This window comes from Thermobia domestica, chromosome 7, assembly GCF_964235325.1.
Source record: "Thermobia domestica chromosome 7, izTheDome1.hap1.1, whole genome shotgun sequence".
Taxonomy (NCBI): Eukaryota; Metazoa; Arthropoda; class Insecta; order Zygentoma; family Lepismatidae; genus Thermobia; species Thermobia domestica.
This window is the reverse complement of record NC_137460.1, coordinates 287,295,569-287,313,956: the sequence shown is the minus strand read 5'-3', so window position 1 is coordinate 287,313,956 and position 18,388 is coordinate 287,295,569. Positions and strand designations below refer to the sequence as shown.

Sequence of the window (18,388 nt, the reverse complement as noted above, 5' to 3'; positions counted from 1 at the left end):
TTCCTATTGTACACATAGTATTAAAATTACCCTGCAAAATCATAATCAAATTATATTCTTACAAGAAGACAGTTATAGATATGCGACAATGATTTTGGACATGAGTGTACATATTTTTGCTTGGAACATGTATGCAGCATTCATGAAATAAATAAATATTCTATATTTGCGGATAAAAAATATTCGCAATGTGATTTTTATTACAGAAGCTGGACAAGTAACTATAACCACTTCACTGTTATATTGAACCCAAACAGTTTAATGTGAGGTATTTGTTCATTGACATCAATCCTCCTACTGGTGATACGGTGTGAAAGCAGTTTTAGCATTGGCTGTAGTAGAAATGATTGTGGGGCACATATGTCTCGCTAGTAGCGAAAGGGTGCTGCTGGAGGAAACTGCTTTGTTTCTGACCGGAACACCATGAAATGAAATGAAATGAAATCTTTCAGTTTTTCGTTCTACGGTTATGCTGTGTAGACTAAAGAAGATAGATGGTGGTGATGAGAACAAATGAAATGGTAGAATTAAAAAAAAAAAAAAAAAAAAAAAAAAGAGGAAACAGGAAACCCATACCCATGCGCACGGTGTTCGTCCATGATAAAACCTACTTGGTGACAGCTGGGATCAAATCAGAAAAAGATGAAACTTTTACGTCCCACGATTGTGCCGGCGAGGCTAAGAGAGACGGTGATGATGAGAAATGATTGAAATGGTGGAACGAAGAAAGTGAGAAGAAACGGGAGAATCCCGAGAAAACAAATGCACACGGTGTTTGTCCACCACAAAGCTCACTTGACCCGAGCTGGGATCGAACCAAGGATCCCATGCACCAGAGGTGAATGCTCTACCACTGAGCCACCGCGGCCCCTAGGGAATCGAATCAAGAGATCCTACGCACCAGAGAGAGGTAAACGATCTACACTGATCCACCGCGGCCTCAGGCTGGGCCATCGTTTAGGACTAGATACATAAATAGGTAAGTACATTATTCTTTTAGTTTTATAAGACATAAGGTAAACTTACCAATGCTCCTCCTTTTTACTTGTTTTGAGGCCTCTTCATTGTTCGAAGATTCTGGTGGAATATCATCATCAAAGTAAACTTCTACAATTTCTTCCGGACTGTTATCTGAAACACAAACAGGCACACAATCACTAATGTTTCATTTGAAAAGCATAGTTTATACCTACTCGTTATCAGTTATTTGTTCTGTCTCCTTTTAGTCATGGATAATAAGTATCTTTTCTACCTTTTACAATTCTTACAACTACAGAGGTTGATTTATTTACACTGAGCCGAAGTCAGTGTACAACTGTACCGCTCATGTGCAACCCATCGCCTGAGTGACATGCAACAGTATCTTGTTAGTCGTTGTCTGATGCCGCCGAAACTGAACAGACACTGCTCATTTTAGGATTTTACAACAATAATAATAAAAGTAAGATGGACGAGATAATGCACATCCAAAGTACCTTAATGTCGAATAGTATGATCATCGTATGACGTATTCCGACCAGGTAGAAACAAAGCTACAGGGAATTGAAAATTTGACTTTCCTCAAAGGACTTATTTCGAAAAAGTGTTTAAATAACTACCATGTCATATTACGTACATGTTCCAATGGAAACAAAGATCTTCATACCGTTTATAGCAATTTGATATATTGCTTAAAATGGCGTATTTGAGAGAACTCTTTACAACAATTCTTTATTCACTTTCCTTCTAAAACATTACATCAATACCTTCTGATAGGTGTAATTGAAATGAGTTATCGGAATTACAAAATTTTAAGCAGTGTTGCAGACTTTACCATGTTTTATCATATCTCCAGCACGGTTTCAGATATCAAATTGCTGTAAACAGAAGTGTGATCATCACATTTATTAAAAACCATTTATGCAACTGGATGAGGTACTTATCTAAGCAGTTTCTCGAAACACAGGGTTTTGAAGAAAGTCCAATTTTCAATCCAATCGAATTTTGTTCGTATTCATTCGAAATCCATCTTAGTATTAGACACTCAAGTACCTTGGATGTGTATTTCCCAGTTTTTCTCATTCGTGCTATTACTGCTAGTACATGCCACCACTACTTAGATGTTTGTGATACTGTAGCGTTCTTATTTGGCAACATTGAGTAAAAGTGAAACATTCTAAGTTTTGCGAGCAGAATACGACAGATGGATACTTCCACGGTCATAATTGTCTTCTATTTTACCACAGTCATAAAGACTATCTGTTATAGAATCACCGTCAACTATCTTTTTCTCATCTCAACCATAGGTTGGTGGACAACAGAGAAATTTTAAAACTTTTCTCTCCCTTGGGAGAGCTGTTTTATGCTTTGATAAGATCTCTTCTTTCTAACTGCATCTAGATATTCTATCCTTGGTCTTCCTGGTACTTCTTCTGTCTTTTCCTCTATCAGCATGGTGATCTAATCGGAGTGCCGAATAAGATGGCCAAGCATGTTGTTTCTTCTTTTTCCTCTTGTCTTCAGGATCTGTCGTCCTTCATTAGCTTCCTTTATTAAGTCTTCATTCCTATTCCTTTCGGTCCATGATATGCGCAGCATTCTGCGCCAACACTACCTTTTGAATGCTTCCAGGTTGAATATTTAAGTTTTTCTCAATGTCCACGTCTCTGATCCGTAAAGCGCCACGCTCCATACCAGAGTCTTAATAAATTGTTTTCGAACTCCAAGGACATATTTCTTGATGTTAGCAGTCCTCTTTTCCTACTGAATGCTTGTTTAGCCTGCGCTATTCTGGAACTTACGTCTTTTTCACTTCTTCCGTCCGAGGATAGACTTCCTAAATACGAGAACGTCTTAACGTCATCGAATTTACCTCCCTCTAGCCATACGTTTGCCCCTTCCTGTCCTGCTCTTGAGCACTTTATCACTGTCGTTTTCTTCTTCTTTATCTTTATTTTGCATGTTTTTTCCAGTTGGTCGTTCAAGTTTGAAAGTGCTTCCTGCACGTCGTTTTCGCTCCCTACTATCAGTACTATGTCATTAGCGAACCTTATTGTGCTAAAAGCCGGCCATTTACTTTTATGCCTTTCTCGTTTTTATCAAAGAATTCTTTCATACCCTCTTCTATATACACGTTGAAGAAGAGAGGTGAAAGTTTACATTCTTCCCTTACTCCTTTACTTATTATTGCTTCCTTCTGATCTCTTTCTATAACAGCTGTTTGGTTTCTGTAAAGTTGGTATATTATTCTTCTGTCTTTGTAGCCCACCTTCAGATTCTTCAACGCTCTGAACATGATATTCAAATCTACGTTCTCAAAGCTTTAAATACTGTAAATTACGAGACCACATTGTCATCTAGTCTGAGGCGGGGAAAAAAAATCAGGAACACTATTGATGTTTAAAAAATGAGAAATTATATTATCTTCTGTACAGATAATTCAAATATTTTTCCGAAGTCAATAATTAATAATAACTTTACTTAATACAATTTAATTTTAAATGCATCGTCTTTACTACACAGAAAAAAATCCTCTTCATAAATGAACTCTCTGCCCTAGTTTCGTGGATGGTGTATACATAGCCCCGGGTTCGATTCCCTGGTGAGCGCAATAATAATAATAATAATAATAAATGTTTATTAGGCAGCAAGCAGCATACACAGTCACAAGTGCGCTCAGGCAACAGGTACATGACAGATGCAACCATACATATTCAAGAAAGTCTTAGAATATATTTGACAGAGGGAAATTACATCTGCAACATAACTGTACATGCAGTTCAAATCGTAAAATCCTCATACAAAAAAATAAATAAATAAATAAATAAATAAAATAAAATATACAGTGTGTTTGAAAACAACATCGACAACGTTTGGGAGGTGATTCCTGACACCAACATAAGACAAAAAGTATAGCCCGACTTGGGTGCATAAATGCTTCCTTTTGGAGTTATAGGCTGCCGAAGATACGAAAAAATGAACTTTAAAGGTCCATAGCTCCAAATCTATGGGATCTACCGTAGCCGGGTCAAGACTTTACTTAGGAACTAGTTTGTGCCCTATTCAATATCCAAGTTTGAATCCTGCGGTATTTCCGCAATAATTTTTGTAGAGGGAATTTGGCTACGGACATATAATTTGAAGTACTCACCAACTACCTCTGTAAAATTGTTGCGGAAGTACCATAGTATTTTGAAACATGTATTTTTGGATAGCGCACTTATTAGTTTCTACGTTAAGTCTTGACCCGACTACGGTAACTCCCATAGTTTTGGAGCTATGGGCCTTTAAAAGTTCCTTTTTTTTTTTTTTTCATGTTTTCGGCAATTCATAACTCCGTAAAGAAGCATTCGTGCACCCAGGTTGGTCTACTCTTTTGTCTTATCTTGGTGTCAGGAATCACCTCCCAAACATTGTTGGTGTTGTTTTGAAACACCCTGTATTCTACGATAAAATATGAGATATAAATAAAAACTCATAACTAAGATAAAATGAAAAGATGCAGGATCCCATCATGCAGAAAAAACAAAGCAAAAAGAAAAAGAAAAGTCGAAAGGAAAAAGCAACACAGATAATTAAAATTCAGAACTTATAACCGTTGCAAAAAAAAATCTCTCAAATGATATGACTCTAAATTAAATTTATAACATTAAAAGTTCTTTAATAACTGAATAAGTTCTGAACGAACTTTAACAAATTTAGTTTTTAAAATATCTAGAACAAAAAACATTTATTTGCAGTTTTATAAATAGAAGATCTTAGGGTAGAAAAAAAAAGAACAAAATTTCTAGTGGTACGGTAAGCAGTTCTTAGACAGCAAACCAGCAATAAAAAACCTGGATGACGAATATGAAGAAAAAAAAAAAAAATCGAAAATATATTGCCTATCAGTAGAGACAAAATTTTTCGCAACAATTTTGATATATTTTTTTAAACATTAATTATTACAATTTTCGCATTTTTTAAAATGTAGCACACGTTTTTTAATTTTTATTATTATTATGGTACTTGTTTACAGTATAGTTTTGGTAGTAAGGTGTATCTAATACAAAAATGATGATATACCTTGATTAGGTGCACATTCTCGATATTCATTGAAATAAAGAAATTAATGCAAAAATTTAAACACTTCCTGTAACCTCATCCTTAGTTAAAGGATAACATACAGCAAAACATTACCAATTCTTTTTTTAAGTTTGTTCTCCTGTCAGTAACAATCATATTATACTTCGAAAAGAAGTTCTTGGCATCAACGCTCGAGACTGGCAACCATATTAAATGTAACGAGCTGACATCAAAAGACCTATGGTTAACTTTTGTCAACTTCCCTATCCTCACTGTTGAGAACTTCAATAACTTTACTTTTAAATTCATGGTAAGCAATTAACAGATCATGAACATTTTCACCACAAAACACAGTCAATGATTTAAACAAGAGTTCAGTTTTGTTGATCTCTACATCTTTATGAAGTGAAACAGTTTCTGGATCAAATAACTTGCAGAGATTTTCGTAAGCTCTCCAAACAAAATTGTCGTAACTTACTTGTGTGTAATTTTGCAGCTTTATCAATACTTTTAACACGCACGTTTTCGGTAAAATGCAACGGTTTTTAAGTTAAATAATATTGGAAATGCGCTTTTTACTTATTATTAGCAATAATTAGCTAGAATTCCACTTTTTCGTTTTCATTTGCATTTATCGCAAGTAATGCCGAACTTCTCAAAAATTTGTGATAATATAAACGCGATTTCTGGTTCCGAAACCAAAAGTTTGAGGTTTCCTGAAAATATACGCATTATTTTAACGTTTCGCACATATCGCATTTGGAAAAAGTTTCGTCTCTACCTATCAGCTAAAGATAAAAGATGGAGTTCTTTGGATATACAGATTATTATCATTATTATTATTACTCATGTTTATTAATCACCCTAAAGGGATAAATGTGGGATATCAAACTTAGAAATTTCAAAATTTCCTTATGAATTAGTGGGTTTGGAATCATGCTCGTATTCGAGTACCTCAACAACTAAGGCGTATATTCAAACCTCATCGTCTTGAAGCTAATACGTTAAAAAAGAAAATAGTCATTTAAATTTGATGAGCTTTCTAATTTATAACTCTCTGCAATATTTCGCGTTCTCCACTTCCTCAGACATTGTCTGACCGTTTCTTCTCAGACTAACACTGAATCGCTTTAAATTCTTGTAGTGTTTGTTGCCATACGAGAAAACAAAAAAATTCACTTGGAGCACTATTGTAAAGATAAAAAAGCTGGGATGTACGAAACCTTGCGAACCAGAACTTTTGAAACACTGAAAACCACTTAAAGGTAGCTACTATTTGTAACTTCTAAATTTTCAATGTTGTCTTAGTGCTATTGCGAAGTGTAACTTGATTGCTTTGGAAATTTGGTACCAAATTGCACTGGAAAGTTTTTATATAAGAGATTTAGATGCACTCACCGGACAAAAAATTAGTCACCCCTCAAGAATTCGTGAACAGCAGTAATTAATAGCGTGTAACACCACCTCTGGCTTTGATAACCGCCTGGATTCGGTTTGGAAGCGAGTCCACAAGGTTTTGCACGTATGTCACATCCAGTTGAAGCCACTCGTTTAGGATTTGATCGCGCAAATCCGCCAAATTGCATGGATGCCGATTTCGGCGTTTTACCCGCTGTTCCAACGTGTCCCACAGATTCTCGATGGGGTGCAAACTCTGGTGACTTTGCAGGCCAATCTAGATTGAAGAGGGTTCTGGAGTGTTCATCATACCACGCACAACTTGTTTCAGCCCTATGAACTTTGCTGTTGTCGTCTTGAAAACTAGGAGTTTCCACGGCATACTCATCATGAAGATGTTGACTGAAAGTCAACACTTGCTCATCCAGAATGTTCAAATACACATGCTGCTTCATTGTAGTGGTGACCTCAGTAAGTGGGCCCAATTCATAAGAAAAACACCCCCAAAACATCACAGACCCACCTCCGGCTTGAACATGCCCTTGCACACATTCAGGATGAAATGCTTCATGTGGCCTTCGGTACACTCGACGACGTGCGTCATTGGAATACAAGCAAAAACGTGATTCGTCAGACTACATTACCTTCCGCCAGTCAGCTACTGTCCACGTTTGGTGATTTCTGGTCCATTGAAGACGCGCAGCTTTATGTGCCTGTGTGAGCAATAGCCCCTAGCGAGGTGCCTGACTCCAAATGTTCAATGCATGCAGTTCCTGTCGTAATGTTCTTTCGCTAACAGGTTGGGATGGACCTGCATTCACTGTCTGCAGCAATTCCTGTCGGGTTTGGAACCGATTTTCATTGACAAGCCGAGAAACGCGTCTCCGGTCACTTTCAGTCATGATCTTCTTCCGACCACAATTCTGACGCCGTGTTTCGTGGCCACGTGTATGACACCACTGCTTGTACACGCGTTGAACAGTTCGCTGCGAAACAACCAACAAATCCAGCAACTTCCCTCACCGTATGGCCATGGGCACGGCCAAACACGATTGCCCCTTTTTGCCACTCTGTTACATCGTTACTTTTACCCATTTTTACGGACACTGTCCACTTGCAACACACTTGTCTCACTGACTGATGCTGCCTTATGGTTCCGCAGAGACAGTGCACGTGACTCGACTGCTGCGCCATCTGTACAGGCTTTACGATTCATCTCTCCTGCACAAGGGTGGCTAATTTTTTATCCAGTGAGTGTAATTTTATTATTAATGGTATGATTCCATTTTTTTTCCTTTTTCTTATCCAGAAAACGATATTAGGAAGGGGTTTTCTGCAATAGATTAAGTGTTCCAAAAATAAGTCTATCTTTCTCCTTGAGCTCTTTACTCAAACCGGAAGTGGTTGAAATAAATTACTTCTTCTTTCAACTTTTATCGCCATAGCACGAAATCGCGAAGGGATAGCAGACAATGACTTTTTGATATTGATTCAGTATCCGAGGAACAGGTTCTATCTTTATCTTAGTATTCTATTGCAACCAATACTTACAGATGCAATACTTCAAGTTTCGGTATTCAATTGGCATAGTTTGGAAGTCTTAGTTTCCCACTATGAAGCGATATTCACTTGTTGTTAATTGGTATGATCTCATTTTTTATCCAGAAGAATCACGGATAAAGATCTAGCAGGTTTAGGATTGTCTGAACATCTCCCCAAATACAAGTATTCCAAAAAAGAAGTCAACAACATTTTATTCGTTATTATAAGGATTAATCTATGAATCATATTTTATTATGACAAAGGAAGAAAAGTTGAATTTAGTCAAAGAAAGTATGTATAAGAAATGGGATTATATTATTAACAATAAAAACATCTAAATCTATGATCTAATATAATTTGGCACCAACATTTTCGGTGTAATCAAGTCTAGTAAGTGTTTTAGTAACTGAAAGTTCCACAATAGTTTATAACCGCTACCAGGTTATAGAAGTATTTTTTGTGGACGCTCTGTATATTTCGTAAAGACAGTGATTATTTTTTTCGATTTATACTTTATTTTGCGACGCAAATAAGTTCTTTCTTCGGTGGGAATTGCTTCCTTCTCACGCAACTCAACAAAGAAATCTCTCATTGTTTTTTCATAATTTAAAACATTGCTTTTTAGTGAGAACATTTCAGTGAGCGACGAATCTTTTTAGTGTTTCTCCTTGACTTATTATATGCACAGTATATATTCTATAGTTATTTAGAACTGAATTAAGTGCTTTTTTTAATCATTTATGGAAATACTAGCTGACCAGATATTCAAGTGACCAGAGTGACGCCAGTCACATTGCTTTTGCAATTCCTTATCTGTACTTTCTCACGCCCAAGTTATCGCAATGTCTAGTGCATCGTGGCCAGTGGACTAAAATTAACATAAATTCTTTTCAGTATTCTGTTTGCATGTGCATACAGGTGATTTAACTGAGTGGCTTTTAGAATGAATTGCCAATACACTTCAGGTAATCATTGCAGCTTGTATCTTGAACCTCAGTGCTCGAGGAGTTTGACTGCAGGTTTGGAAGCCGTAACCACGCACGTCGCGTCGGGAATTAAGTATGATTTTGTGTTAAGGAGCACAAGCTATTAGCCGGTGAAGGACGTTTTCTTATGACCAGCCCCAACTAGTGAAGTCCCAGGTTCACATACCTTGTGCGCTAAAGTTATAAACGCGCCCTCTAACATTAGCATTCCACCTTGGGAGATATTTTTCAATTTGCTGAAGACTCATCTCAACGCTTCAGGATTGTTTGGAGCAGCAACTGATTACTATGTGGGATTATCCTGGCAACTTTTCCCCAGTGCTAATCCCCCAAGTGCGTCAATGGTGTGGGAAAAGCATTTACAGTGAAATCTGAATTATAATCTTCTACATATATATCAAAATGATAAAGGGCTACGTGCATTGAAAAGGCAAAGTGCGATCGTGATAATGGAAATAATTATATATGTATTTAGTGTTGAGTGTTGTGATCATTTCTCTTCGTTCCTTTTTTAATAGTATTTTAATAAATAAGTATAGTGGCATTTAACCCAGTGTGTTTTCGTTATATGTGTGAATGATGTTTGTGTGCTTTATGGTCTCGATGACCGTCTGCTCGTCCGTGAGGTTTTCGAGACGAGACATCCGAACCTCTCGGTGCCTAATGCTCATCTCATCATTGAGACTGACGAGCGATTTGGAAACAATTTGTAATCCCTTCTTGCAGAGGTCCTTCAACGTCCTACTCAGGTAAGTTCAGGCCTCCAGCAAATACCCATTCGCAGGACCATGGAGGACAGACTGCTACACGGGTGGTTACAAATAAATGTCCGCCCGAACAGAGACGACGAACTGGTTACAAATAAATGACGCCCGAACAGCGACCCGATCCCCTGGTCGATTACAAATAAATGGATACCCGAGTTGATTACAAATAAATGGATACCCGAGTTGATTACAAATAAATGGCGCTCGAACTAGTGACCCGATTCAAAAAAATGAAATGAAATCTTTAAGTTTTATGTCCAACGGTTAAGCTGGTTAGGCTAAAGGAGACGGTGATGATGAGTAATGAATGAAATGGTGGAATGAAGAAAGTGGGAGGAAACGGGAGAACCCCGAGAAAACCCACGCACACGGTGTTTGTCCACCACAAAGTTCACTTGGCGGGGGACCCGAATCGAGACCATTGGTGCTCGAATACTTATATACCAATATTTTAAAATACCATTTCTCTTTCAGCTAAGTACGAGGAATTTGACAAAAAAAAAAAAAAATCTTTTTCATGTGACTTTAATATGTTTTTGTGATCGTTTATTTCATTTTATCCAAGATGAAACAGCAAGAAGTGGATCCGAGAATTAGGGTGATTTCATTTCTTGAAGAATTAATAAAGCCAAGTAAAGAGAATCGCGCTAAAAACGAAGAGAATTTTGCTCAATTTAAAGAGAATTTTGATAAATTAGAAAAGGATAATAAAGAGAATTGCGTTGAAAATAGAGAAAATTTCGCTAGATTAGAACAAAAATTGGATAAAAACAAAAAAAGAGAATTTTGCCAGATTAGAACAGGGAAATAAAGAGAATTTTATTGAGTTGAAGAGCGAATTAGGTCAAAAGAGAGACGCTTTACGGGACGTGTTTCGTGAAAACAACCAAGAATCAGAGTCCCAAATAGAGATAGATATTTTGGATCAACCTCGTAATAGACATGTCAACGATTCTGCTTATTCAGAATCTAATGACACTGCTAGTAGTAGTAGTAGTAGTGAAAATCACGAACTTATGATTGTAGACGACAGAGGTCGCAAACGCACTAAAACAGCTGTCACAAACCACAGAGGGAAAAATGGTAAACGAGGTTATAGTTATAGCAATAGGCAAAAATATACAGACCAGGATGTAAACAATATGAAATTTAAAGGGAATCAGAACCAAGACCGCACACGAAAAGACTGTAAGTAGTAGAAAATGGATCGATCTGGGACATAAGAGGACAACCTAGGCCAACTCACGAGCCCCTGAGAAATTGAGCACCGTACACCGTGAGCCCACGGTCTTTTACGACCTCCATTTTAGGGGTGAATTTATTCCCTTTTATGAGAAATTTTTAGGGGGTGTACTCGTTCTCTTTTACGAGCACATTTTAGGGGGTGAACTCGTTCCCTTTTATGAGCATATTTTCCAACCCCTATGTTAATTACGAACACATAGAAGAGCAGATAACACATAACACTACGTAACACACAGCAGAACAGATAACACATAAGAGTACGTAACATAACAAGGGTGCACTCGTTTCCAACCCCTATTTTAACATAGCAGAAATTACACTGAGACTATGAACACACAGCAGAACATAAGACTACGTAACACAAGGGTGTATTCGTTCTCTTTTATGACCACTTTTTAAGGGGTGAACTCGTTCCCTTTTATGAACATATTTTTCAACCCCTATTTTAACATAGCAGATAACAGATAAGAATATGGGGTGTATTCATTCTCTTTTATGAGCATATTTTTAAGGGTGAACTCGTTTCCTTTTACGAACACTTGAGATTACGAAACATGGCAAGGGTGTATTCGTTTTCAACCCTTTAGCATCGACTACATAACATAACAGAACTAGTAAAAGAGTATGGTATATTTTCCAACCCCTATTTGAACATAGCGCACCAGACAGAGACTACGAAACATAGCAGGGGTGTACTCGTTTTCCAACCCCTATTTGAACATGAGACTATCAACACTACGTAACACACAACCACCTCCATTTTAGGGGTGTACTCGTTCTCCAACCCCTATTTCACCATAGCAGAACATCAGATTTCAACCCTTAATTGAACATAGCGCATGAGACAGAGACTACGAAACATAGCAGGGGTGAACTCGTTTTTACGAACACACAGCAGAGCATTCCATGAATATGGCAGAGATTATTTTCTTTTACGGGGGTAGCAACACCCCAACCCTCCTCCTTTCTCATCCAGGGCTTGGGACCGGCAATGGCGGAGTTTAAAAAAATAACATCATCATACTCTCATAAATGAATAAAGCATAATATCATTAGCATCAATAGTGGTAAGTGAGAATTTGTTTAAAAAATCGTGCAGTGAATAACCAGATGCACGACATGCTAGATATAGAAAACAGTAATGTCCACAAAATTGAGATAAATCACCTTGAATACGTCTATTATTCCATGTATAATACAGACAGTTTCGTTTTAAAAACCTTATATGATGTTGTATATAGGGAGGTATACCATAGCTATCGAAATACTCTCCCACACACATATTAGATATATAAACAGCAACCCAATGTTCACCAGGCTTATCACTAGAATCAGTATTTATAATTATGGCGGCTGGAAATGTATGAATAAACAAAGGTAACTCATCAGCAGCATATACACCAATAAAATGATCTTTAGGCAAATTTTGTTGTAATGCTTCATAAAGCTCAATTGTATTTAACATTTTTTTCTTTAATTAATATATATTTTTCTCTGGAAATCAATTTCTAATTCTGAAGAGAATTCACCATAAATAATTGTTGTTACAGGAGATGGCAGTGCTTCTTTAAAATGAACCTCTAAACGTACACTTCCTTGCCGTTGTGGACTAGTATGAAATGCAGCACTTGCGCTTGAATCAGGAGTTAAATCAAACACCAGTAGAGTATAACCATTAAGATATTCGGCGAGTGAAATATTATTACCTTGATTAGAATAATAAATACCTGAACCTGTAAATAACGTAGAATATGCTTGTACATATAGATTATTATTAAAGTCCGGTTGTAAAGGTTTGAAGGGTACTGGAGTTCCATCAACATACAGTGTAAAAAACGTCATACTAAAATGTTGAAAATTGAATGGATTTGTTTGATAAGTACCATTGAAAGCAGTATTAGTAACAAAACCAATAATAATACGTTTAGGCACTATGCCTGAAAACAGATCTGGAAGTGTACTATCCATAATTCCTTGTGGCAGAGTTTCTGTCTTCACCTGCACTTTTGTTATAGGATATTTTATTCTAAATTTAGGATTTTGTAATACTTTATTTTGTGCTATTTTAACTGCTGGTGATACATCAACCTTTTTCATAAGCAATGTTGCATCTGTAATTACAACTTTTCCATCAGCATCTGCGTCACCCATTAGACAAAATGTAGGTTTAGCTGGAATTAGTTTAATACGCAATTGTACACCATTCAGTAAAAATTTCTCCTGATTGAAAATATCAGCATGAATATAACCCAATAATTCAAATGACTGACTTAAAGCAGTGAGAAGAAAACGTTGTTTAAATCCTACATTAGCATCGGCCACACTGTCCATATGCCCTGCAGTATCTTTAAACTACATTGATGTTTGAAGATGCATTGTTTTAGCTTCAGCATTATAATTTAGTAGTTTTTAAATATACGATCGATATGGATATGTATGTGAAGAGTAGGAAATAATTTCATTATTTAAATATAATTGCACTTCACTGAACATTGCATTGAGAAAATCATTTACAGGGCCGATTTTCTTATCGGCAGAAGTTAAATTAGAACCATCTGATTTAGTAATTTTACCTTTAACATATAACATTGTGTGCGGTAAGTCAATATAGTCATCCCCATGACAGGGGACTACAAATTCTATTGGTGCATTATCAGCTATTGAAGCCACAGGCTTATATGGAACTATTTTGTTACCTATAATACTGGTTTGAGTGGGTAAACCAGCAAATAAATCTAATTCTGATTTCATACACTCACACTGCGTTTTCGTTTCTTACTATTAATATTCACACATGGTAAAATTTACAATACCATATTACGTCTACGAAAATGTAATTTTACACATACACTGCCATATTGGAAAGGAAGTGGATTACCTGTACTATCTCTTAAATCAATAATAATTTGATCAAATTGTTTACGTTGCACTGGCACATAATGAGGATTATCAAAAATATGTACATTATTAATACCATGCTCTGTAATATTTGTATTTATAATACGTAACAATGGAGCTACGGTGTCACCCACCATTTGTGGTTCTACAATATCACTGTAAATATACATAAGTGTAGGTAGCGCTTTTTGTAAATCAGGTGGATAACGAGTATGATGAACAACTGCAATATCTTCTTGTTGAGTATGATCAAAACCTAGTATTCTGGCTAGTTCAGGAGATAGGCGTACTTGTATATGCTTCTCTTGATCTTTTATTACTCTATTAACCTCAATTCGTTTCACTGATGCTTTGACTTTTAATTGTAAATTTAATATATCACTTTTATGATTAATTTGAGATAGAATATCATCAACATTATAATAGTGGCCTGGTAAGATTTGAGTTATTTTCCAGTTTTTTGTATTCATGAGACGATAATAAATATTATTTGTATATTTAGAAACATTCTGAAATGAACTTGTATAATGCACTTCAACAACAGCTGTTTCCCACACTCCCTTCTCCAGTACAATAGGTTGATATAATTTAGTAGTATAACAAGCAAGAGTATTTTGAGGAAAATATTCCATAGAACTATTGCTAGGAAGTGTGAGATAAAAACTATCACTTTGCTCCATAATTAATCAATCAAAAATATCTTTGGATCTTTTTATCCGTTTCACACCAGCACCACTAAAATGAACTTTCTTTCTTTTTCTTCTTCCAGATCCTTCCAACACTTGATTTAATTTATTTTGAGCTTTATTTTTTAAATTTGTTTTAGCTTCTTGCCATCGATCATGCAAAGACTCTTCAATAGGTCTATTATTATCTAGTACATTTCCTGCTACATTAATTCCTGTACGTATCAATTCTTTACCAACAGTTTTTGCACCTTGTTTTAATAAAGGAAATACAGTACGAAATAAACCTTCTAGAAAACTACCAATGCCATAACCTTCTTGATATGCTGTACCTCTATACATGTTATAATTACCTCCTGCTTGATGTGTGTAATAATTAAGGTAGGGCTCATTCATCTTTCTTTCTTTCTATATACTTAAAAATATCAATAGATTACAATAGAATATTAGTATTATTGCTTATAAGTACACCATTTGCGTTTACGGGGTGGAGGACCATCCTCTTCGTCTTTTGTTAGTTTTCTAATATAATCTATTCGTTGAGGATTACCAATGTACTCTAAGGGTATATTGGCTTTTGCTAATAATGTAGCAAAAGGTTTCCAGCCGGCAACTGAAATATTTTTCTTACATCTAACAAAATCGGATATCAAATCCACTATATTTGCACCTGGAATTAATTTATTATTAATATTCACATTTCCATTATCGTCCCATTGAATATTTGGATTTTGTTTCAATTTACGTAATAAAGGTCTTGCTTTACGTTTACAAATTTCAGGGAGAGTAGATATTATTTCATCCTCCTCCTCCTCATCCTTTTCTTCTTCCTCCGTAGTAGTAGTTGCTGTTGTTGTAACTGCTGCCGGTTTTTGAATTATATTTAAATATTTTTGTAAGACTTCTCTATATCTTGTCCATTTTTCTTCTGCATTTAAACTTTTATTATTTAAAATTTCTTTCATTCCATAATCAAGATTAGATATCGTTTGATAATGATGTAATTTTTCTGGTGAGATTAAAATAAGTTTTTGTGCGTTTTGCATAATTATTTAATTAAACTAGATAGTATACCTCCTAAAATAGGTGCAAGCAATGCAGTAAGAAAACCACCTTTTTGTATAATTATTCGTTTTTTTTTTGTTTTAATGACGGACCTTTTTTCACCAAATATCTCAGTTCCTTTTTATATTTTTTTAGCTTATTTATCTCTGTTTTATTTAATGGAACATTTCCCTGTAATACGTTATAGGAACATTCACAAATAGAGCGAATTAAATCAGGATCTGCATTTTGTAAAATTGCCTTACGTGCTTTCGGTTTTGACTTTGCTAAAAGTTTTAACAAATGTGCATTTTCCTTACTAATCATTTTTTTACGGCTATTAAAGCACAAATAGTTGTTAGAATATAAACCATATTACAATTATTTTTTTACAGGTACATAAACATAATTAAAAGAATCTGTTGGAAAGATATTTGTTCGAACTCGCTGCTCATCAGGAGTATTTTGTTTTAAATCAAAGAGTAAATAACCATGTGCAATTCGAGTTGCATCTTGATATGCTTCTTGAATAAATTTTGTATTACCTGGATACAATTGTCGTGCGAGATAATTAATTTGAGCTTGGTCTCTAGGATTTTTAAAACAAACAATATAATGACAATTTAACGAAATATCCCGCATTCCTTTTTGTTGATGGAAAATATTCTGTGTTATAAATATTACACTTATATTTCTATGATGGCTACCCTTAGTAAAAATATCTACAATCCGATGGTCACACTCACGCATTAAATCATCAATAATGACAAGATGTGGACCTTCGTGTGCTTGAAATTCATTATTTTGAGGTAAACCTTCTTTAAACGTGCAGTCTGAAAGAGTATCATACAACGGCTGCCATTCACCATAACACCATACAAGATTTTTAAATAACTTACTATAATGGTCAAGAAATGTTTTAACAAAATATGATTTTCCACAACCTGTAGGACCTGCTACCATACATGTAAAAGGAATTTTCCATTCCATCTCTATTACAGATATTTTGCTTTCTTTTCTCCTTTACATAAAAAAACAGCGTTTGTTGAAGAACGAAAATTTACAGTGTTGCTAGAATTTAAAATACTTGTGACGACATGCTTCACCTATAAATTCTTGACTTCTCTTTTTTTTTTACAATATAGTATGTTTTAAATCAATCCAAGAATTTTCACTTTTTGGCAGACCTAACCATTTCACATAGGCCTTATTATTTTTCTTTCGCAAAACCTTTTCAATTAAATGTTTTTGGAAATTTCGTTAATTGTAATTCGTGTCCGTAAAATCTTCCTTCAATAGGTTTCTTATTTGAGTCTACTAAGTGATATGTCGGAGGATTAGTGAAGAAAACTAGCAATTCGAAACATTTCTGTACTCCAATTGCGTGTAAAACCTCTATCAAAACCAGGACGCTTAAGTTTACTAATTCTTACATATTCACCTATCTTAAATTTACTTTTTCTTTTTATCACAGAAAACTTTTTGCAATAGATGTTTTTCATTTTCTTTTTTAATAGAGTCGATAGGTTTCATTTTTATAGTGGAATGAATAGTATTATTATATTTATGTAGTAATTCCGGCAGAATGCCAATCCGTTTATAATTTCCCTGCAGTGTAAATTGTCTCCACATTAAATTACGTAATGATCTATTAAATCTTTCAATAATACTTGCTTTCACATCACTGTACGTGGAATAATGTTTAATGTTATTTAGGTTCATCGCCTTCTGAAACTCTGAATTATAAAATTCTCGACCCCTGTCAGTTTGTAAAAATTTAGGGCCTTTGTTTGCTTTTCTCAGTACTGTTATAAATGCTTGTGTAATTTCTTTCCCAGTTTTATTTTTCACAGGAATAGCCCAAGCATATTTAGAGAATGTATCTATGACAGTTAATAAATATTTGTAATTTCGATTAATTTTTGCTAGACCTTTCAATTTTCCACTATTCATTTCAACTAAATCAGCTTGCCATAAATCATGAATACCTTTCGTTATAACGGGTATTCGAGGATAGTTTCGTCTTGCACTTTTATGTAATTCTGGAACTATTTGTTCTCGAACTGATTGTGACATATTTTTTTTAATACTAATATATCCAAAAAAAATATATGATATTTACAATATACAAATCGTACATGTTAAATCTTTATTATGATACCCCCAAGGAACAGTGTGTATATTACAATTTAAAATTTTTCTTTTGTCATCATACGGATCTAACGCTAATTTTGTTACCTGATTTGTTGTTAAATTATGGTATTTGCTTTTAATTTCAAATTGTGTTTTATGAATCGTTTCGTTTTGAAATAGATATGATTTATAATCGTCAAACGTAATTTGTTCTTTAACTACATTTTTCTTGATCCCTTTACATTTTTTCAATTCTTTATTTTCACCAGTTTTTATTGCATAATTTTTTGCTCGTAAACCAACATATTCAATAATGGGAAGTCCACCTAATTCATCTTTCATTTTACCTAAAGCTTTTTTATTTTTCCATGGAATATCATACGGATTAGGTTGAGAAAAATTTGAGGTATCAAAATATTCGTTCATATCTTTTATATCTTTATAAATATCGTCGGTTTTAATTTAGTAAATGAAAGAGTCAGTATCCATATAAGCAATACTAATCTTATCTCCATATCGAGGTTTCATTATATTATAATGGAATTCATACATTGCTAACTTTGATAATTCTAAAACTGTAGCTCCTACATAGATCGGTTTATTTAAAGTTACAGATTTTTTTAACATATGGAATAATGCAAGATTA

General features: G+C 34.9%; 1 protein-coding gene across 7 annotated transcripts in view; it reads right to left on the bottom strand.

Annotated features, from left to right (window-relative positions):
• LOC145691002 (uncharacterized) overlaps positions 1-18,388 on the bottom strand; it is a 143,114-nt gene that overhangs the window by 32,556 nt on the left and 92,170 nt on the right. For all 7 annotated transcript variants that reach the window (XM_081766485.1, XM_081766487.1, XM_081766484.1 and 4 more), the window contains one exon: positions 1,027-1,131. In XM_081766485.1, the coding sequence (XP_081622611.1) occupies positions 1,027-1,131 (105 nt within the window). The remainder of the gene's footprint in view (positions 1-1,026; positions 1,132-18,388) is intronic.